Source organism: Lissotriton helveticus, chromosome 1_2 (assembly GCF_964261635.1).
Source record: "Lissotriton helveticus chromosome 1_2, aLisHel1.1, whole genome shotgun sequence".
Classification (NCBI taxonomy): Eukaryota; Metazoa; Chordata; class Amphibia; order Caudata; family Salamandridae; genus Lissotriton; species Lissotriton helveticus.
In genome coordinates this window covers 213,452,477-213,475,600 of record NC_136058.1, presented here as the reverse complement: position 1 = coordinate 213,475,600, position 23,124 = coordinate 213,452,477, and the positions used below count along the sequence as shown (strand labels likewise).

The window sequence follows — 23,124 nt, the reverse complement described above, 5'->3', positions numbered from 1 at the left end:
GAGCAAGTTACGAAGATGGTTAAAGAGCTTATTGCCACAATTATAGTTGTTTAAAATAGTAAATGTGTGCCTGTGGATATCAATAGAGCTGGAGTGTGGGTCAATGTTAACATACCTTCTCTGAAAGTTGAAGAAAACTTTCTTATTGGGTACTCTATTTGGTTGCCCAAGAGACCGTCACATGTTGTTTGCCATGAAGAATTTGGACTCCAATAATGTAATGTACTACATTGTTATAGGATTCTATTTCTACCAATACACCTGCAGAACTAACCCATTACATTATTAGTGATTGTATGAAAACATGTCTGGATTACAAAATTCCTTGGCTGCATTGTGTTAAAAGGTACCTTAATGAGACACTGAGCTAGCTGTTTCTCCTTAAAATTGTGTAAAAGGAGATAAATTAGAAATTAAAACATATTTGTTTTGTTCCATAGCCTTGTTTGAGTGAACAATCTGAATTGATGAAATCCACAGTTAACTCTCACTATATGACTATTAATGTAAGTAGATTACAACCACATTTAGGTTAGTTGCATATTGTATGTGAGCAGAACCTTCTAATACCGTTTAAAGTGAGCATTATGCACCACTCTGTAACATTTTCTAAACCATGGAATTTACATGATGATTTAGCACTTTTCCATTTTGATAATCAATTGATTCAATGCACTTTATGTTTTTGCTCCACTTACAATTCAGAAGATGAAATTCATTGCTCCTTTAGTGTGTGATTTGGACTTTGTTAATTGTTGTACACCGTTTTTATATATCCAAAAGATACCTTCTATAAACATATTTTCTGCAGTTGAAAGTTTTTTTAAAATGGCTTCATGTGCTAAATCAACGTTGCATTTGTTCTTACTGTGACTTTGATGCTTTTCTATTTTTTGTGTTGCTTTTGTTAGTGCTATTAACTGAGTAAAGCAATTTACTACTGCCGCTTTTGTGGAAGCATGGACTAATGGCCTGCTTAAATTATGTTTCCCTGTATGTGGATGGGACATCAATGCTCTGATGTGTGTAAATCACACTTTCTTTGTTAAGGGATCTAAGTTCCAAAATAACTCTAGTGTCTGATCAAGCTTTTACATTGACCATTATGGGATTTGTGTTCTAGCTGGATCAGGCAATAAAAGTGTGGCCAGACTCTATTTACAACTTATAGAACATCCACTTGTGTTTAAGGACAGCAATAACTGAGGAGTGGTAGTCAGCATAGTAACTTAAATAAAGCTGAGTGTCAATCAAAAAAGTGTGAGAGGAGGTATTACACAACAATGGGCATGTAAAGTTAAGACTATGTAGGAAATGCAGATACAATTTTAGTGGCATCAGTTAAGATGCTGCAGAGGTTTCTGTGAGTTATTGATCAGGCCCGATGAATTTACAACAACCAAGAAGTCAATATGTGGTTTCTTGGTTGGCATAAATTCATAAGTGATTAAGGAAGATGAAAGGGTTGTATATATGGGTCTCAAAATGAGTCAGTCAAGCGGTTTCTAGGTCACAAACCTGAGCCCAAACTGTACTACAGAAAAGTCTCAAAAGCAATATAGTGAACCTTGATCAATCTTGACGAATTAAAATGTGCTGATTGAGAATTTTGGGATCAGGTTTATGACTGACTATCCTTAACTAGGTTTTGTACTGAAAATGTTGTTTATAATGTTTGTAGCACTTCCTTCCGTGGTCATGAAGAATGTTGGAATGGAACAAAATAAAGAGTTTTGGCCCCCACTTTTATACATATCTTCAACACAGGGTTTGTAGACCCACTGTCTCAAACGTCAGAGCATGTTTGAGTTGGTTCACTTTCAAGTGTAGTTTTAAAGTTGCCCTTCAGGCACAGTCTTTATGAAAAGTGATGCTTCTCACAGCAGATAGCACTGGAATTTGCTCCAAGCAGCAGCACCCACAACATGAGCACAATGAGATGTGAGTTTCCTACACCTGAATTTCATCAGCCTTCCTGAAGCAAGAAACAGAGACAGACAAAAGGGCAGGTCTAGTCTGGAAACGTCCTCACCTTGGACAACAGAAACTGCAGTCCCACTCGTCATCCCTACCATCTACTGTTACTTCTTAGCAACAGGATGCTTCCTCTACTAGATTCTAGATTGTGGATTCCAGAAGTGGAATGCAGGCTGTTGCTGAGAGGAGTTGCTGAGGACCCAAGACTGACTAGGGGTCATTGATTTTATTTAAATAAAGCCTTCAACTTTCCAAGTATACTGTGTTCTGACTACCTAAAAGTGGAAACAGGGATAAGATGTGAAAGAAGAGGACACTGTTAGGAAGAGGTGGTTTGGACAAACTGGTTGAAGAAAGTGTGCAGTCATTTATGGAGCAAACATATCACTCTAGCAGTTACTTCGACCTCTGGTACATAGCAGTTGTAGTATGGTGATCCCAAACTGCATGAGGATACATTGAAGCTGGTATTAACAAAATAATTGTGTGAATAATTAAACCAAGAAGCCTGAATGACGTGACCAACTACATGTTTGTGTTGTTGGGGTGAGATAACACTTGTGTTAAGGTGAATGTCAAATTGGGCTCAGTGACCATTGTGGAGAGTTTCTGTGTGATTAAGCAGTTGTAAGATGCTCTGCGGCACTAATTGGCCCTTGACTAATTTTAACTTAGGAGGGCTCACTTAGGGTGACCAACCGTCTGTAAATTTCACGGACAGTCTGTAATTTGGACCTCACGTCCGTGAGGAGCCCTTTTACGGACGCCTTTTGTCCGTAATTTTGGCCATCACAGGGAGCAGCACTGCTCCCCTGTGAGAGGCCTCACCCCCCCTTGATGCTGGCCCCTCGCGCTCCTCCTTGGGCACAAGAGCAGCTCCACCCGCCCATTGTCATTCTGTATGCAGGCTAATTGCCACATACAGAATGACAATGGGGCAGTCTGGGGTGTGACAGCATGTGGTGGCCTCCTCCTGCCTCCATGTACAGCAGAGTATTCTGTTAGTTAAAAGATAAAACGCTAATGCTGCAACTTTAGCAAGGTTGGAAAACATTTTTTATAAAGAAGACTGTAAAATAAGTAAAAAAGTACGGGTTATCGTTCTTTCACTATCTCATTTTTTAACTGAAGTATTTTCAATATTATATTCAACAAAGCCATGGTTGCTGCTTTTTTTATTTTAAGCAACTAACAGCCATTGACAAAGCCAATAGTCCTGGCTTGTTGTTGGTGTACTGATACTTGCTGTATTACTAGATCTGGATGCAATGACATAAACATCACCAGTCCTGTGAAGTTGTGTTGTTTTGACATTTGAAGTGGTTCACTAAAGGACAGTGATTAGGATTGGGAAGGAATGTAAGTGTGCATGAAATCTAGCAGTGACATGTGAGCAGCGTTGGAGTAGCCAAATCAACCTTGGCTACGAAAGTCACGCGAGAAAACGGCCTCAATCCTGTAACGTCGTGCACTGTTCTCTTGTATCCTAGTAATGCAATGATAGCAGCGACGGCCCGTGTAGGGCGTTACACCGGGTGGTGACGTGGGGTGGGGAAGGGGGAGGGGCATGGTGGGGGGTGTAAAATATGGGAAACGGACAATTACCGGTAAGTAACGTAAAAAACAAATTTTGTTGCGCGCGCTGCATCACATTTGGCGTTGCAGCGCGCGCAATAAAATTCGTTTTATTTATTTTGAACGTTACTTACCGGTAATTGTCCGTTTTCTGTATTTTACACCCCCCCACCCTGCCTCTACCTCGCCCCACGTCACCGCCCAGTGTAACGCCCTACACGGGCCGTCGCTGAATGATAGACGCACAGTGGTGCTACATTGTGATGGAATGCCACAGAGAAGTTGCGTGATCCTCTCTCCATGACAGCCAGAACAATGTGAACCACGTACGTACTACGCTCATTGTGGTTTCCACATATGTTAGTGTACCGGAAAAATCACTGAGGTGCACAGTTTCAGGAGGTAAATAGGATGATGTGCACAGCAATAAAGATGCCATATTTATAGGCTCTGTTGTAGGAGGTGATAAGCAAGAGTAACTGATGCGCACAGCTTGGGGAGAAAAGTCACTGATGCTCAAAGCTTTAAAAGTGTTGCATGCTGCGCAGGGGGAACTGTTGCCGGTGTGTGCAGTTGTTAGACAACATTATTTGGGCGAAACATATTAATCTCCATTGTACTGAATGAATAGTATAATACTGATGTTTGGAAATTGTAGTGCGAACACAACTAAGTGGGCATTATTATACTTGTGTTAAGCATACTTCACCGATATGTGCGACTGCACTGAGGAGTGTTCATTTGTATTGTTTAGTTAAGCTTTGTCTCCACAATCATACCTTGTGTTTAAAACGTTCAAATGCCTGTGACACCGCAAGCGAGGAGATATTGGGGCGGGGAGGCCGATGTGTACTTGTTAATACATATTAATTTCCATTACAAACATTTGAGTGTATTTTCAGATTTGCTTACTGTTTCCTTGTCCCTGATTCCACATTTTTTTCAGAGTTTGTGTACTGTTCCCTTATCCATATATTATTCTGGAGGGAAAAGTCCTTGCATAAGTTGTACTGTGCTGGAAGGGGGTGTAAGGGAAGCTAGAGTGTTGACCTGCCTTTGAAGTGTAGCAATTAATGCTAATGAATTTAGGGCACGGATCTGCTGTAGAAACGTATTTATAGTTTGGAGTGAAAACATTTCACAGAAATTATCTTGATAGTTCAGTCATGACAATACAATGAATACCTGTGACTCTAGTCTTTACACAGGATCCAGGGCTTCCATGTATCTCTGTAATTTCACACAGAACCAGCACATATTTTTGCATTTTATACTTTTCCTGGGATTTAGTCTGAACAGTCTAGGCAAGGTCAAACATCATTGACCCTTGTTATTCTCTCTGGTCAGACAATAACACCTAGACAGAATAAAAGATTGCACCTGCTGTTTGAATACACATATCTTGTCATAGAACAGAGGACAGGGATTCTAGAAAACACATAGATAGAGTGAAGGTCCCGAGACAGGAGTGCTGCACAGTTGAGATTTAGAACATCCACCTATATATGCTATGGTACAGGGCCATTTTTAGGTCTCGCATAGGCAGCACATGCGCTGCCTCTACGAGGCATCAAGTAGTCAGTATAAGAGGTGAAACTACATCCATTGAGTTTATATTTGTGTTTTAGCTTGCCATTGGTTAAATCTGGCATTGCTATTTGTATGTAGCTCTTTCATTGGCTGGTGGTCCAAAACGTAATTTCCCTTTTGCTTCCGTTTTTCAGGAAGCAGCACCGACCAATTACAGTATAGTTCCGCTGCTCCACGTTATCTACTCATTTAGGGACTACTTTTTTGTTTATTTTCCACCGCCCTTCACCACTAGCTGCCGAGTTTGGAAGTGTTGGCTTTTTTGTTTCCTGTTCCGCCCCCCTCCCGCCCGCTTTCCGTGTCCTCATTCCCGCCCCCCTCCCGCTGTCCGTGTCCTCGTTCCCGCCCCCCTCCTTCCCTCTATCCGTATCCTTTTTCCCGCCCCATCCTGTCCGCTGTCCGTGTCCTCGTTCCCACCCCCCTCCCGCCCTCTGTCCGTGTCTTTGTTCCCGCCCGCTGTCCGTGTCCTCGTTCCCGCCTCCCTCCCGCTGTCTGTGGCTTTGTTCCCGTCCCCTCCTGCCCTCTGTCCATGTCCTCGTTCTCGCCCCCTCCCGCTATTATAAGTCAGGGGTCATTAACGCAGGTCTAGTTAAGGTAGGCCCCATAGGCGAAGTACAAAACTTATTTGCACATGTAAAACATGCAAATCTTCTCCCGCTATTTTTGTTGCACTTTCTGTAAAGCAAGCAAGTTAAAGGATATATAGGTGCCCGAATTCATGCATTCAATTTAACACGGACACATTTCTCTATATTTCTTACTACTCAGGCCTTTCAAGCGGCAATGAAAAGCATTGACGAATGGCGGGGTCGACAGGGGGTTCGAGGGGAGACAGAACCCTCATCCCGCAGCCAATGAATCTCTCGGCACACAGGCGCCCTGTTTACATCTCGGCGCCCTGCTGGCGCGTGAAACTATACACATCGGACCCAGCATGGCAAGAAGGGAAAACCGCCGGCGGAAAAGCGCTTTTCTCGAGCTTTCACACCCTTCCCAATGTCACTGCAGGCAAATGCCGAAAAGCTGAGCCACTGTCGACGAGGCATCATCAAAGACGCTGCCGTTCCGAAGATGGCAGCGCCAGAAGGGTTGAGCCTGCGGATCCCACCGGGCAGTGTGACTGACGCCTGGCAGACTTTAATAGGGGCATGTCCACCCCTGGCGTCCAGAAGGAACACGCTGGCGAGGGACCGAGACACCGAAAGCTGGGGGTCCGTTTTTAGTGGGAAAGAACCGTCTTAAAGCCCTGCGTCCATGGCATTTTGGAGCTGGAGTCCAACAGACGGGGTCGGTTCAGCAGAACATATGAGGGGGCGCTGTAGGAGCAGGCACCATCATCGGAGGCAGTTTGGGAGTAGGCGCGACAGTGGGCTCACGCCTACCTGATATGGAAGTTTGGTGCAGGGTCACAAAATGGGGCGGTGAAGGGCACCTCTGCGAAGGGCAGTTTGGGGGAATGTAGGGGAAATTACATCTAAGAAGACAGGCTGAGCGCAGACACTGTGTGAAAGGTGCCCGGCAACTTCAGGAGTGTCCTTTCAGTAACTAAACACCCCCAGGTGGGCACTTTTGCACAGACGCTAACATGGCGCTAAGGGTGTCCGGCACGTCAATGGGAAAGCTTACCTTTTTGCCAAGGGGTGAAGATGGTCCTAGGCCTTCTGGGTGAAAGGGAAGATGTGAGGCCCCCCTAAGTGACATCACAGAAAGTGACTTCGCAAATTAATTGGTGAGAACGTACGGCAAATCACCAACTACCACTCAATTAACTATACTCTCGACCAACAGATTGTGAGAGTCTGGTTTCCACTTTTGAAAGGGCACATGAGTTCCCCGGGAGGCTCTGGCACCAGAATACATATGTCTATCAAAAAAAAACCCGAAACATTTTAAATATCATGATAAAGAAACTAAGAATTGACAAACCAAGTAGGCTTGCATATTGGCACATGCACACATAAAGCACGCAAATATTGGCACATGCACACATAAAACATGAAAAATATTGGCACAAGCACACATAAAGCACGCAGTTATTGGCACATGCACACATAAAGCACACACATATGCACAGACACGCCAAAACACACACACACAGAATTTTTCTCAAGAGCCTAAAGACACACATTCACTAATCCACACACCCCAACAGTCACACATAACACTATATAGCTGAAGGCTCAGGGTGATGTGCCTCGGGGTGGTACTGAGTGGTGCAACTCAGGCCACCACTAATTGATACGCCTCCATAGGACACTCGCTGCCTACAATGATGCGAACCAGAGGGCAAAGAGTTATGTAAAGTAGTGGCCTATGGAAATGTACTATAAGGGCACACTGATGTAAGAAGCAGGTGGGTTCATGTTGGTGTCAGAGTCCTCCCATGTCAGAGAAGAACAGCTCCTCCAAACTTCTTTTAGGTGAGACACCGCAAAGCCCTTTTGTTTGTGACAAATGACACAGAGAGGGCTTTTGGGTCAGCCTTCTTCGGATATTGGTTGCTTTGGACCTTTTTTAAGACTGTGTCATTCACATCTTGGTGGTTTTCGACTGATCGGGACTGTGCATGATTTTCATTTGCACCTAAATTGGATACCACACTTCTGCATCTTTTGTGTCTAAAAGTGCTTCTGTTCCTAGAAGTGATTTTTGCTCCTAATTGTGCTTTCCCCCCTAAATATTACAGCACGATTCTGCTAATTTTGCATGCACATGTGTCTGTGTACCTGTATTGATTTTTTTACTTGTGTATATGTTTTTGTACCTTAAAGTGTCCCCACCTTCTAGTTGATGGAAGTACCAAAGGTGACTAGTCTCCTAACTCCGTTTTTTGCACCTAAATGCATTTTTGCACTTAATGTCTCCAGGTTCCTGCTAATGTTGTGCCAAAGGTGACTAACCATCTTGAATCGCATGTCTGAAACATTTTAAGTATTATAATATAAATACAAAGCAGGTCTCTTACCTTAACTGCTTAACGACGACTCAACGAGGAGGCCGGGGCCCGACCGACTCCTGCCTGGAGCCCTGCCCACGCGGCCCGATCCGAGTAGTGACTGACTGCTCACGAATGGCGTGTGCGCATGCTGAGTGCGTCACACTGAGTGGGGGCTGGCCATAAAATCATGTCCAGGGCCGTCATTGGTAGCGCTTTCGCGCGCTACCAGATTGACGGCCCTGGGACCCACTGTCACCCGCATCATGAGCAAGGCCGGCGTCACGTCACCACCACTAAGGCACCACCACCACCACCAAGCTAGGTGGTGGGGTGCGTGCGTTACGGTGCGTGCGGTGCTTGCGCAGACAGTGTTTAGTTCCCGGCCTCCTTCCCTGCCTTACTTTTACTGCCTGCAGCCCGGCCCGGGCTCCTGCGCGAGCGCGACGAGAGTGCTGTGCGCACTGCGCAGTGCTTTTCCCATGATTATAATTTATTTATTCCCGCTGCCCGCAACTGCGGGGCCGGCGGCGGGGCCCCCCTGAGCGCGAGGCCCTGGGCAGCTGCCCATACCGCCCATGGCTAGGAGCGACCCTGGCCAGGGGTTTTCAATAGGTTATGGCACAGAGAAGGGGCTGTGAGCTCAGGTCGGGGGCAGCTTAGCAAGTTCACCTTTGGAGAGAGTGGACAGATGAGTACAGAATGGCGGGCTGGCACTGGTTAGGGTACAGGTGTGGGGGGGCAGCATGAGGGGTAGTTTAGCACTTTAGCCGTCAGTATGTGTCACAAAACATAGCAGCAAAGAACTTCAAACACAGATTACGGGATATTTATGTACAAATGAGCGGACCCTCACTCTGCGTGCCGCGCTCATGTCATGCTTTAAGACCCTTCTTCTGCTCTGAATCACAATCTGTGACCCCGTTATCTCGGACCTTCACTTTTACACCAGTGTGCGCCTCCATTCTTCGCCATCCCCATCTGCCACCTGAGAGCCCCCTGCCTTGGTTATGTCCAAAGCCCCAGTCGTGCCTAGACGATATACTCCCTGGGCTTATTCAGTGCCCTGAAGTCCCCACATTTGTGCATATATATGGAATCGGAGTAATGACGGTGCCTAAAACCCCCATGTCTGGCACTCTGTATAAGACCATGTTCTACACACACTGTTGTATCCCACCACACAAAGATTTTCACCCACCCGCATTTAAGCTGTGGCAAAAGGGCTCGGAATGTTTTCAATGAGGGTGAGCATTGCTAGCGAGTGGAATACATCCAGGGAGCAAACAGCCTGATTCATCAAGCCGAAATCGGCTCGCAAAGGGCCAGATTCTGAGAATCTGGCCCTTTGCGAGCGCTATTTTTGCATTTGGGATTCATCATCCCAAATGCAAAAATCGGTAATAGCGATTTCGCTATTTTGCGAGGAATTACATTTAAGGAATCTCTATTAGAGATTCCTTAAATGCAATTTATCATCCATTTAAAAATTGCGAATTCGCAATTTCGGCCCGCTATTTACCGCGAGGTCAAACCTCGTGGTAAATAGCGAAAACTTAGAAAAATGCTTTTAAAAGCATTTTTCTAAGTTGCATGTTGCACACACACATGTCCTTTGGACATGTGTGCGCGCAACACCTGTTTCAATTTGCATTTAAGGGGGGCTACAGGGTGTCCTTTGGACACCCCTGGCACCCTTTAAATCGCTATCTTATTTGCGATTAGCTAATTGCTAATCGCAAATAAGGAATACTCCCCATTCATTCCTATGGGCCTTTTGGCCCATAGGAATGAATGGGGAGTATTCCTTATTTGCGATTAGCAATTTGCTAATCGCAAATAAGGAATGTGTAGGAATCGCATTTCTTTATGCAATTTCTACATGAATCTCGTTTTGCAAGTCCTTAATAGCGATTCCTTATGAATCGCTATTAGGGGCTCGCAAAACGGGAGAATGATGAATCAGGCTGTAATTAACACAAGGACAAGGATGTTAACAGCATCAGTCGCAAATCCCACGCAACGAATATTAAAGACAATGTACCAATATGCTTGTATATTTAACAGGAGAACATCACTTGTAACCCAGCCCAAAAAGCTTCATCAGAAGTAACACAGCTAGCTAGGAGGGAAAGGGCACCAAGGGCACACAAGGCAGCGTCAAAAGGAGCAGTGGTTTGGGAAACAAAAGGTAGGATGGCAGAAAGCATGTACAGGACATGACTATTCACCACAAAGGATATACCACGGATTTATCACCTGCATCTACAGGAGCAACAATCCATTAAAATAAACACTCCTTGCTATGGAACACAAAGGGAATGTTACCACATCCATATTAGCCCGACAGAAGTTATAGAAAGACAGCTTCCTATATTTGTGTTCCTGAAGACCATAATAAACTTTGGTCAAGTAAAGCTTACAAGTACGAGGTCAGCAATAATAGTGCGTTCAATCCTGGAAAAAGTTTGGCGGGAAATTGTATAAAGTGCTTAATAACTCGAAATATAGTCAGGGGAATGTCTCTCCCAGCTTTTATGAAACTCTCTACATACCAAAGTGTTCGAGGAATATTTATTAATAATTGGTGCACGGCAACATCACCAGAGGCTAGAACAGCGTTAGAGGAAGGGAGGCTTATGGGTACAAGGAATAAAATCATCTAAACAGTAATTCGATCAACATCTCCAAGGAGTTTTCAAAAGCATTTATTGGCCAGCATGGCATTATTGAAGTCTGCAGGTCGCGACAGCACATTAGAAATCTCGCCTGGTCCACGATTATAACTGGCGCTGCGCCATTTCCCAGTTTTAGTCTGAATCTGACAGACAACTTGCTTTGGAGCAAGGGTACCAGATCAGGTTTGCATCCAGACATTTAACGGTGGTTCAGAGTGGGGACATTTAGGCATACTGTTTTGCCTAATACTGGTTTCTTTTGGTCCTGGGTTTGGCAGTGGAGGAACCCTCTCTACTTTGAGATAGGCGGCATTTGCTTCTGGACACAAACTGGGTGATCAGTCCTCTACTCCTCCAGTGTAGTATGTACCTTCTTGCTCTGGAGAGCCACAGCTTTCCAGTGGACTCTGTGGCTTCTGAGCCAGGCTGCAGGACGGATGTGAGACTTCAGAACCTCAAGATCAGCGGTGGATTGAAGCTGATTCTTCCCCCTCCCCCCAAACAAAAACAGAACATCAAAAATGAGTGGTATACAACCTTAACAACGCAACTTTTACAACGCACTACCATTACAATGAAACTTTTACAACACAACATCCATTACAACGCATGCATTTACAACGCAACCATTACAACGCATGACACTACAACGCACACCACTACAACGCATGTCACTACAATGCAGTCATTACAACGCATACCATTACAACGCATAGCATTACAACACATAGTACCCTTACACTATCCTACACTTACCCTACTGTTGCACCCCCTGGAGTTAGAATAGTAATTTTTACCCCTACACTATCCAACACTTACCCTACTGTTGCACCCTCCTGGAGTTAGAATAGTAATTTTTACCCCTACACTATCCAACACTTACCCTACTGTTGCACCCCCTGGAGTTAGAATAGTAATTTTTACCCCTACACTATCCAACACTTACCCTACTGTTGCACCCCCTGGAGTTAGAATAGTAATTATTACCCCTACACTATCCAATACTTACCTTACATGCAAAGTAATGTTATGCGTTGTAATGGTATGCGTTGTAAAGGTAGTATGCGATGTAATGGAATGCGTTGTAAAGGTAGTTTTTAAAAATTCGTTGTAAATGCATGCGTTGTAATGGAATGAGTTGTAATGGATGTTGCGTTGTAAAAAATGTGTTGTAAAGGTAGGCGTTGTAAAAGTATGCGTTGTAACGTCATACATCCAAAATGAGTTGTTCTTGCCCACGTGAGTGTGTAGCTTGATGATTAAGGCGTCTGACTTCCATTCAGAAGAATGGGGGTTTAAGTCCCTCTGTTGTCAGGTTCCGTTTTAGCAATTGCAGAAAGTATATTTTATGAACTCTAGAATCCTGCTCCACATTTCAACGTTTTTAAACATATGCAGTATGCTGCTAAAGAGGTGGTGATTCTAACAAATGTAGACACCTTCAACTTCTGGCCAAGTTAATGTTCCCACATGGGCTCTTATAGCTGTGGGCAATAAAGTCTTTCAGTCTGCGCCTTTATTTTTAAAAAATGTTAATGAGAGCCAATTACTGTGATGCTGCTTCAGCACCTCGAAGGCCCTCTCCACTATCTTATCTCCTAACTTTGTAACCCTCAATTGCCTGTAAGAAAAAAAGCATTTACAATGCAATAGGTCTCGCATTTACGAAATGTAAGGTATTGGCATTGAAAATGACAATGCCTTTTATTTATCTGTTTTAAAAACAACACACAAATAAAAGGCATTATCATTTACAATGCCAATAGCTCAAAGCTCCAGCATATGTGATTTGTTTGTTGCAGTTCATCACATATAGTCCAATAAATGCTCACAGAGTCAAAATGATCCTTTGGTTAAAACTATATTTGCAATGTCATTTCTTTATCTATTTTCAAAACTAACACGTAGATAAAAACTTTACCATTTACAATGCCAATAGCTCTAACTTTTGCGAATGCGAGACCTATTGCATTGGAAATGCTTGTTATATTTATAACCACTTAGATTCAGAGATGGGGGAGGGTTTGGGCAGATATGTCAGATAACATGACAGGGCTCTTTATTGTATATGGTTTATTAACCATACTGATGACATTATTGACATGTATTTGTTTTCTAATTGTGGTGCATTTATCGCATTTTAGAGCACAATAGTTCAAATAAGCATTGACAGCCAGATGCATCAACCTAAAAACCGGTTGCAAACGGGCAGATTCTCAGAATCTGCCCCTTTGCGACCGGTATTTTTGCATTTGGGATGCATCATCCCAAATGCAAAAATCGCAATTAAGTAATCTCTAAATTGGGATTCCTTCAATTGCGATTGCATTTAAGGAATCCCAAATTGAGATTGCTTAAATGCAATGCATCAAACAAAAAAAAATTGCGATTTCGCAAATAGGAGTACCAAATTACCATGAAGTTGAACTTCATGGTAATTTGCAAAAACATTGAAAAATGCACTAAAGTGCATTTTTCAAAGTTCCATTTTACACACACACATGCCCTTAGGGCATGTGTGCGTGCAAGATGTACCCATATGCATATTTCAGGGGTGCAACAGGGTGTCCTTTGGACACTCATAACACAACCAGTATCTAGAGGTCAACTATCCATAAGGCTCAACCGTGGACTCAAACCTCAACACAATACAAATAAAGCAGTGGAGACCCAAAATACAAACAAGTGTGACATATAATTTTTGAGTTTAGGACTCAAAAAAATGGGCAATTATTCCCATCAGTAACCATACTGTACCGCCCTTTTTAACATCCTTTGGGTTCTCCTTGCCCAGGAGACAAGACAACACAACACAGCCTATTGATGTTTTCGAGGCTATGTGTAGTTCTTAAATGCATGCAATGTTGGTCGACATGTTTCAGCATTTAAGTGGAATAGTTCCAATGCTTTCTTCAGGACCTGATGGTAACTACTGCTTATGAAGTGAAAATTAAAATTAAAGTCACCTGCAATGTTCAGGTTTCATAGTCAACCACATACCATTTGTAGTGGTGATAGCACTTCACCCCACCTGGCTGCAGCTCAGGTTTGTAGGAGCACCGCTCTCTCCGTCGGTGTCTCCGCACAGTCATCTGTGCTGTCTGGGGAGGCAGCCAGGTGGGGTGAAGTGCTATTGGAACTATTCCACTTAAATGCTGAAACATGTCGACCAACATAGCTTGCAGATATTTTGTTAAATCTGTATTCTCACTGTATTTTTAGATTTGGACAATTGAGAGATATCATTAAAATTAATAGTCTACTCAGCTGATCCAATTTTACCTGCACTTACACACATTGTCTATTTCACTTTTTGCACTGCTTATTCAGTAATCACAATTATGTTCATTTTCTTTTGACACACCACCCTTCTTGATAACAAATGCATTTAAGAACTACACATAGCCTCGAAAACATCAATAGGCTGTGTTGTGTTGTCTTGTCTCCTTGGCAAAGAGAACCCAAATGATGTTAAAAAGGGCGGTACAGTATGGTTACTGATGGGAATATTTGCCCATTTTTTTGAGTCCTAAACTCAAAAATTATATGTCACACTTGCTTGTATTTTGGGTCTCCACTGCTTTATTTGTATTGTGTTGAGGTTTGAGTCCACAGTTGAGCCTTATGGATAGTTGACCCCTAGATACTGGTTGTGTTATGAATGTTGCATATTGGGGTATGTTTCTAGTTTGGGTCGTTAAACATACCCTTGGAGCCTTTTTATTAATTGGTTTGTTTTTGTGTCCGTTGGACACCCCTGCACCCTTGAAATTGCATTCTCAATTAGCGGTACGCTAATTGCTAATCGCGAATTGAGAATGTCTTCCCATTCATTCCTATGGGCCTCTAGGCCCATAGGAATGAATGGGGATGTATTCCTTAATTGCGATTCGCAATTTGCGAGTCGCAATTAAGGAAAGTGTAGGAATCGCTATTTTGATAGCGATTCCTACATGCATAGGCTTTTGCGATTCCTAAATAGCGATTCCTAAAAAATCGCTATTTAGGAATCGCAATTCCATCTGTTGATGCATCTGGCTGTATGTCCTTTGCGTCTCTTTTCTATTTTATTGTGGACAAATACGAGTGAGGGAATGAAATGGTATATCCTATTACCATAATCCCTGAGAGGGTTGGCAGTGTTGCGTTCTGGGGTGCTAAATCACTTGTCTCTCTAGAGAGGTTAGAAGGGCAAGTTAGGCACTGTAGCTAGTCGGACTCAGGCTCATAGATAGTAATGTGGTATGGTGACTCAATGCCCTACATACTGATGTTCTATGGTCCCAAGCATAGTTCTGTTCCTGAGCATAATCCCTGCAAAATGACGCCCAACGTGGGTGAAGGGATTCTGCTTTTACAGACCTATGTCCTGGGACACCACAACGTCAGAATGCAGGGATTGAGTGACTCTGCCAAATCAGTATCTCGTGAACCAAAATCCTGGCTAGCTCACAGCGCCTTACATGTGCTTCTAGATTCACAGAGCAAGAGGTAATTGTGGAATCCCAAAAAAACGACACCCTAGTCCCCTCGGGGAATCGTGTAAAAAAAAAAGATCATCACCTTTCATTCACTGACTCACTCTCGCATGTTCAAAGCAAAACAGTAAATAAGACACAAAGAAAGTTCACAATATTTTTATTGCAACAGAAGTAGTCTTGCATGAAGCCAGCTTGCTTCGATTAGTATACTGATGATAGAAAGCAACATAATTATTATTATTATGAAACTGTACAATACAAATAATGCCACCATGATGTAAATCTAGAGGGCTAAGTTTATCCTTACAATGTACGCGCAGGGAGATTATTATTAACGGTCTCTGGGAGCAACAAACCCTATAACTGGTGTGCGTAGTCAGGTGGTCTGTACCTGGTGGTGTAGACTCAGTTTGCACAGGCTGCATGCCCAGGCGGACATCTGTTCCAGGGCCGGTGAGCTCTGCTGGAATTCCCCTCTCTGAGCTAAACACTACGGGCTCTGGATTATAAAATGAGCATTGTACAGTGGAAAGCTACAAAGATGTGCTAACGTGTTGTGTCTAAGAAAGCCTGGGAGCTATTGCTGACTGTGGAAAAATAATATGTGATGCTGTTTGGTATTCGGCCTTGGACAGTGTACAGACCGAATCCCAGGAAGAATAAATACCAATCAACATTGCACTGAGTTTTTAAAATAATGCCACAAAAGAAAACATGCATTGTACTGCAGTGCAAAGCAAATACATCCTAATTTCTACTATGCAGAAAATGAGGGATAACCATAATGTGTGCACTAAAGGACCTCACGAACAAACGGATCCCCCTCCACGTCCGAACAGCCCCCACCCCACAAGAATTCAGAAAGGGCCTAAAATCCTAGCTGTTCAACGAACCGAACTACAGCAACAGCACCCCCCACAGTGCCTGGAAACACGAATGGGTGATAAGCAGCACTAGACGAATTCTGTTTGATTGATGGTTTGAAACCCTGTTTGAATGAGAGCGCTGGAAGAGATTTATGGTAGTATGATTAGCACTATAGTAGAAAGACACAAGTTCTTTCCCCGTGCACATATAAAGGAGAAACCATTGAGCAGTGTGTAGCAGCCTTGAGAATGTTGCCCATTTTATATAAATTCAGAGATCTCAGGGATGAGATTATAATATCAAATGGTTAACAGGACAACCAATATGAAGATCAAGGAGAAATTATTAGGCCTGAAAGACCCCACTTTAGATAAGACCATTGAAGAGGCTAGGCGTATGGAGAATACTTCTTGCTATGTCAAGGAATTGGGTGGTGCTGCTGCTAAGGGAGCAGGTCAATCGGGGAATAAATGGGAAGTGAAAGTGATGAAGAAACTCATATGAAGAGGAAGCAAGGGAGACAAGAATGTAGTGAAAAATCAAGATGTTGAGAAAAAGAGAGCGTGTAATAGGTGTGGGAATGAGGGACACATGGCTGAGACAATTAATAGCCCTGCATCCAAGGTGTTCCAAATGTAAAAAGAGGGGTCACTTCTCTAGGGATGCATGTCATTACAACGCATGCTTTCACAACGCATGCCATTACAACGAAACTTTTACAATGCAGGATCCATTACAACGCATGCCATTACAACGCATGCCATTACAACGTAGCTGCTATTACAACGCATGCCATTACAACGTAAGTATGGGTAAGTAATTTGTAGTGTAAGTGTTGGATAGTGTAGGGGTTAAAATTACTATTCTAACTCCAGGGGGGCATAATAGTAGGGTAAGTGTTGGATGGTGTAAGGGTTAAAATTAAATTAAATACTTACTCATACTTACGTTGTAATGGCATGCGTTGTAATAGCAGCTGCATTGTAATGGAATGCGTTGTAAAGGCATGCGTTGTAATGGACCTTGCGTTGTAAAAGTTTTGTTGTAATGGTAGTGCATTGTGTTAGTTGCGTTGTAACTTCTCTAGAGTGTGCAAGATGGTGGACAACTTGAAGTCCAAGAGAAAAACTGTGAATCTGGTGCGTGAACAAGAAGCACCAGGGTACGAGACGGATTGGTGTGAAATGGAAAGTGAAATGGTACCACAGCTTATGGGTCAGTCAGGAGAGACTAGTGAAGAGTATTTATTGCCCACCAAATGTGCAGTTAGGTTGAAGTGCAAAGTGGAACATGTTTGTGCTGATTCATGTTCACCGTTAATGATCATAAACAAATTGACATGGGAAGGATTGGATGAGAGTGAATGTGTTCCCCAGATGTTTAACCGAATGGATATTGTGGGAACAAATTGCCAGTTTTAGGACATTTCCATGCAGAATTGGAATTTCAGGGTAGGAAGGCTATGAGAAAGGTTTATGTGGTTGAGATGGGGAGATCGTTGTTAGGGTTGAAGGGATAACGAGCATTATACATGCTTTTGTACCCCAGTCACTTGAAACAAGTGGTTGAAGACCCCATATCACCTATAGACTTACATGAGAAAGCATGGGAAAAGTTGCAGTTGAAATATGTGGTCCCTTTGAGTGTTCAGGTGTGGGCAAAAGGTATGCAGTGGTGAAGATGGACTGTTTCTCAAAATGGCCAGAGGTGGCATTGATAAAAGTAATGGCATCAAAGGTATTTGCTTTTTGTGAGGATGTATTCTGCCGAGAGGATTGTCCTGCCTCGATACTGACTGAAGTTTGTCCCCAATTTCTTTTGGGAGAGTTTCCTGGAAAAATTGGGAATGCAGCATTGTAGGACCGTGTACCATTCCAGGGGGAAGAGATTAATGGAGCGTTTTAACTGCATGTTGGGAGAAAGCTTACAGTCAATAGTGACGAGTTGTGGTTGTTGGAGGAGACAGGTCAACCGTCAAAGATATGTTGTGGAACTGTAGAACTACTCTGCACTTGGTGACAAATAAGTTCCTGTATCGCCCACATAAAGAGAAAATACCGTCTGTGGAGGGGCCAGCAGGGATGGTCAAGTCTGCTGGTCAGGAAATTGATTAGAAGAAGTTGAACAAGAAGGTGGAGAAGTATCCAGCTTTATATGTTTAGAAGAATTATGAAGGGAGAGAAATTTGGGGAAGGTGTGCATGTGAGGGTGTGTACTGGTACCACGGGGATGAAGGATTATTCTAAATTGTCTGAATCAAGGAGAGCTGCGGAGTTAGGAAATGAACCAGTTGAGTGGAGACTAAGGGAAAGACCTGTATGGAGGAATGTGACACTAGTGTGTGAGTGAAACCTAAGTTGTATATAGTCAATGTATGCACTTTATCGGTTAAACAAATGCTCATCGTGTTAGTTATGAACATTTTAGTAGCCATTTTGAGACAAGGACTAAGAGTGTTTGTGAGTTTAATTATCCTCTTTTAATTGTGTATATATGTTTTCAAATGTTAACTATTTTGTTGTACATAAATTGTTTTCAGATGTGTTGTATCTTGGCAGCAGGATGCTTCCTCTACTAGAGTCTAGATTGTGGATTCCAGGAGTGGAAGGCAGGCTTTTGCTGAGCAGAGTTGCTGAGGACCCAGGGCTAACCTGGGGTCATTGCATGTATCTTAATGAATCCTTCAACGTTCCAAGTATATCATGTTCTGACTTGCTAAAGCAGTAATCAGAGACAGACAAAAGGGCAGGTCTGGTCTAGAAACTTCCTCACCTTTAGCAACAGAAACTGCAGTCCCACTCCTCATCTCTAACATCTATCAAATGGCAGTGTTCAGGAAGAGCTATTTAGCAAACACTTGCTAACACAACCCAGTCCCCATCCTCTTCCCTTCAATGTCTGGATATGCAGCCATGTTAATGCAGTCAGTACACTTCCAATAGCTAGAGAAGACTTCCTCGTCCTCCCCATCCTCCATCTTATGCATTGCTGCAAGTAGGGGTATCCAAAACAGATTCATCTGGCTTCAGTACACACACGCACAAATGCACGCACACACACACACTTCTACTACCATGTTTGTTACACACTGACTGTACATGGATGCACAATCAGCATGTACACAGAATGTCAGCCCATCGTTTTAGGTTTCATATAACAGTTAACCTTTACACAAGAAAGGTCAATAGGCCACAATCTTTCACTGCCATGGTCTCACTAAATATTCACTGGGAAGTTTTCCAGGTCCACACGTGATGTGCTGTTCCAGTTTGATATTTTTTTACTTCTGCGACTTATAATCCTATTTTATAATGGAATAAATAAGACCACAAGTCTCAGAGATCAAAGAAAAAACCTGACGTGGTGCACCACATAATGCATGCACCTGGGAAACTTGTTAGCTAATCAGGTCCACCACCGATGTATGCTTACACCCAAGCCAGGAACAGTTATCCACTGCCGACTATGAGAGCATGCTTGGTGGAGCACACTTCCAGGTCACAGCAAAGATCCTGCATCTCAGGTTTCAGGTTTCAGGTTTTTATTAATTTAGCACAGTTACTTAAAACCATTGCTATACAAAATCTACTTTAGAACGATTATAAAATGTAGCTTTTAGCACATTTATCAAATAAAAACAAGACTAAAAACCAATTTACCAGGCTTAGTGACCGATCAGCTTATTAAGGAACAGCATTATAGTTGCCTGTATGAACATTTTGCTGTGCTTGGCCAGATAAAAATAATTAAGGCAAAGAGTACTGGGCCAGGGGACGAAAAAAGTCTGTAATGAGTCTTTGAGGGGGAGGGAGCGTGGCAGCCAAGGGAGGTGATAGAAAATTGTCCAAAAGTCTCACAAATTTTCCAAGTCTTGCGAGCACTTGAATGTCAGTAGATGTAAAGCACAAGGCCGAGGCCTCCCAGCACGTCCTAGTGCCCCATTTTAAGAACAAGGGTTTCAAAAGGGACCTTCTGGGGGCTGCTAGTGCTGGGCAGCAGCACAGGAGATGCAGCCACGATTCAGAGTAGTATTTGCACAGCCTGCAAGCCCCCCTCGCTTGTTGGGGCCCATTTGTTGAAGGCCGTCAAACGCAGGCCTAGAAGTCGCATAAACATTATGTTCTTCCGAGCCACTTTACTTAAATTTCCCTGGCAATATGCTTGTGGAATCCCAGGAAGATACGAAGAGTTCAAGGGGAGCAGAATGGTTGATTCCTTTAGAGCCTGCAGATCCATGGACTGAGAAATAAGTTTGACTTGCTTATTGATGGTGCTTTTCCAGGCCGACCATCTCCTGCATCTCATATAGCCATGGTGAAGCCTAGGCTTCTGCTCTGACATTTGATTAATACGATGCCAAGGCCAAAATAAAAGTCATGATAGCTCACATACAGTCAGCAGACAGCAGCAGCAGCTTGGCGCCAATGCACACAAAGTCAGGGTTTAGCCTGCCAAGGTATATGGTATTTACTTCACTAGGAGGCTGACTCATTTACAGTCCTCCACAGTATACTATATGGCTGCATATCCAAGCGCAAATCCTGTACAATGTAGTGAGTGCCATACTGATCACAAAGGATACATTTTTATTGCTCTAATTTATCAAGAGGTCAACTATTGCTAACACTGCCTGTTTCGTGTTTAACTATTTAAATGAATAGAAATATCAACATTTAGGGTCCAATTTCCATTTAATATTATTTTTACTAGTGCTCTTGTGGATGTATTTTTATATGTAGAGCAGAAGTGATAATGTGCAATGGCTCCAATTTAATGGTTCAATCTTGGTCTAAGATGGCGCATGTCGTACACTGCACTGCCATACATCCAAACTTTATGCTCTATTCTCTTCTGTGCTTTTCTTGCAGATCGGTGCTTCGCTCATGTCGAGCAATGTGGGGAGCGGCCTGTTCGTTGGCATGGCGGGCACCGCGGCTGCTGGAGGCCTGGCGGTCGGAGGCTTCGAGTGGAATGTAAGAATCCATGCCAGGCTTAACTGTCCCGCTGTCTGTCTGATTAATCAGTAATGGGGAAAAACTGGCTTACAAACCAGGAAGCGTGTCACGTAGTCAATACTGCAAGTCTTGCAACTTGTTGTGACATGCCTTCAGCACTTTTATATATAGGTCAGTGGGCAAAGTTTACGATAAAGTAAACGTTTGCATACTCGTCTGGGTTCGGTGTGCCACACTGCAATTCATTTTTCTGCGAACAGGTTGGAAAGTGGAAAGCTGTTGGAGCTAAAGGGCACGATCAAATGTTCTTGTCTTTCTTAAAGAAACTAATATATTTATTTAAAACACAAGTCTTTTCTCAAATATTTAAAGAAAACAAGTGTGGGTTGCTGTTATCTTTTGTGATCAAACGCGTTATAATCCCATAGTCAATAACGCTCCAAAGTGGCATTGATGCTCCAATTGCACAATAAATGAATTACATCTGCTAGGAAAAAAGAAACGAGTTGTATCGGTCAAACCAGTACATGGAGTGAAACAGAGACGAATTACAAGATGAGAACTAAATGTAGCGCTTATGCAGTCTGTCAGTAAATATGCTTTATTGGCTCTAGCATGCTATGTTTTTTGTTTCAGATTTAGGGCTTCATTTTGAGTTGGGGCTGTAGCAGGAAATCTGCTGTAAACTAGTGGGTATCCTCGTCCACCCACCGGCGGGTTCCCCACCTCATTTAGGGGAATAATTATCATAGGGTTGTCGCTGTTGCACGATGCAACGAGGCACAAACGTGACGCAACCCTTAAGTGTGATATCAAGGTACACAAGGCCACATTGTGTGGGTCTGAGTGCCTTGATAAATCTAGAATAACGCAAGGCAATGAAAACCACTGAGTTGCATTGCTTTGCGCCTGTGAGGTGTTCCATGGGCGTTGTGCAGGTGTTCCCAGGCCACACCAATAGATTTTGGTGCATTTCCAGATTTACCATAAACGGTGGACCTGGGCCTGCATCAAAACTGCTACAGGTTTCCAGGGGAGGCGTAACAAGGAGAAATATTTTTATTTCTCCCTATATTTATCCCTATGGTGCATTCTGCAGCACACATAGAAAGAGGAAAATGCCTCCGTGGATTGTTTTGTGCTGTAAGGTGTCCCTTCCTGCACAAAAACAATCCTGCTTACAGCACAGGCACCCTTGCATGGTGCAAGGGTGCTTGTGTTGGCGCTAGCCAGCACATTGTGTGCCAGCTCTGGAAAAAGACGGAATTTTCCATATAATCTTAAATACGGTGCATCCCTCCCGTTTCGCCGTCACACAGTGCAGCGAAGCAAAGTCACTTGCTGTGCTGCGCTGAGTGACTTGTTGATAAATATACCCCTTAGAGTCTGTGAAATCACTGGATTTCAGAAGAGTATGTTAGAAGGTTCGCTGTCAGAAATTCCAAGTTAGTAGAACACACACCACATGTCCACTGCCTGCAGTTTGTTGCAAGATTCATGGCATTTAGTCCAGGTCTTCCAAAGCTGACTTTTGTTTGCCAGTGTCCACCATATGATGTATGCTGGAAGCAAGAGTTGACAAATCCATTAGGTCTGGCTTGCAGTTTCGGTGCAGGCTAAAATATTAACGAAAAGCAAGCTGCAGTTAACAGATAAAGAAAAAAAAATAGATTTATATATAAAGTTTATATATAAAGTTTATAGACAAAATAAAGAATTTAGCCCCATATTTACTAAGATTTTGTGTCCGGGTTGTGTAACTTTTTTGTACGCAGCACTGATGCAAATTCTAGTTGGGTATTTACTAAGCCATACAAAGCGTGTCTGTGTATAAAACAAAATAAGACAATGAATGCTCATAATACTTCCTTTGGTTACTTTTCAACAGATCGGAGTAACATAGGCAGAGCATGGGCGTCCCAGTATTTTGACACACACCTATATTTACTCAGTTTCAGTTGCATACGTCTTTATTTCGATTATTTACCTCATATAAGACAATTTACAAAAAAAGAATAAAACCAAGTCATGTATACATAATTTAACACCATCATATTCATCGAAAA

The 23,124-nt window shown here is 43.0% G+C and overlaps 1 protein-coding gene across 1 annotated transcript in view; it reads left to right on the top strand.

The window, feature by feature from the left end:
• The window catches only part of LOC144799863 (sodium/glucose cotransporter 4-like), an 807,114-nt gene that overhangs the window by 157,921 nt on the left and 626,069 nt on the right, over nucleotides 1-23,124 (top strand). Inside the window, exon 3 of the mRNA XM_078671455.1 lies at nucleotides 20,972-21,076. Within this exon, the coding sequence (XP_078527581.1) occupies nucleotides 20,972-21,076 (105 nt within the window). The remainder of the gene's footprint in view (nucleotides 1-20,971; nucleotides 21,077-23,124) is intronic.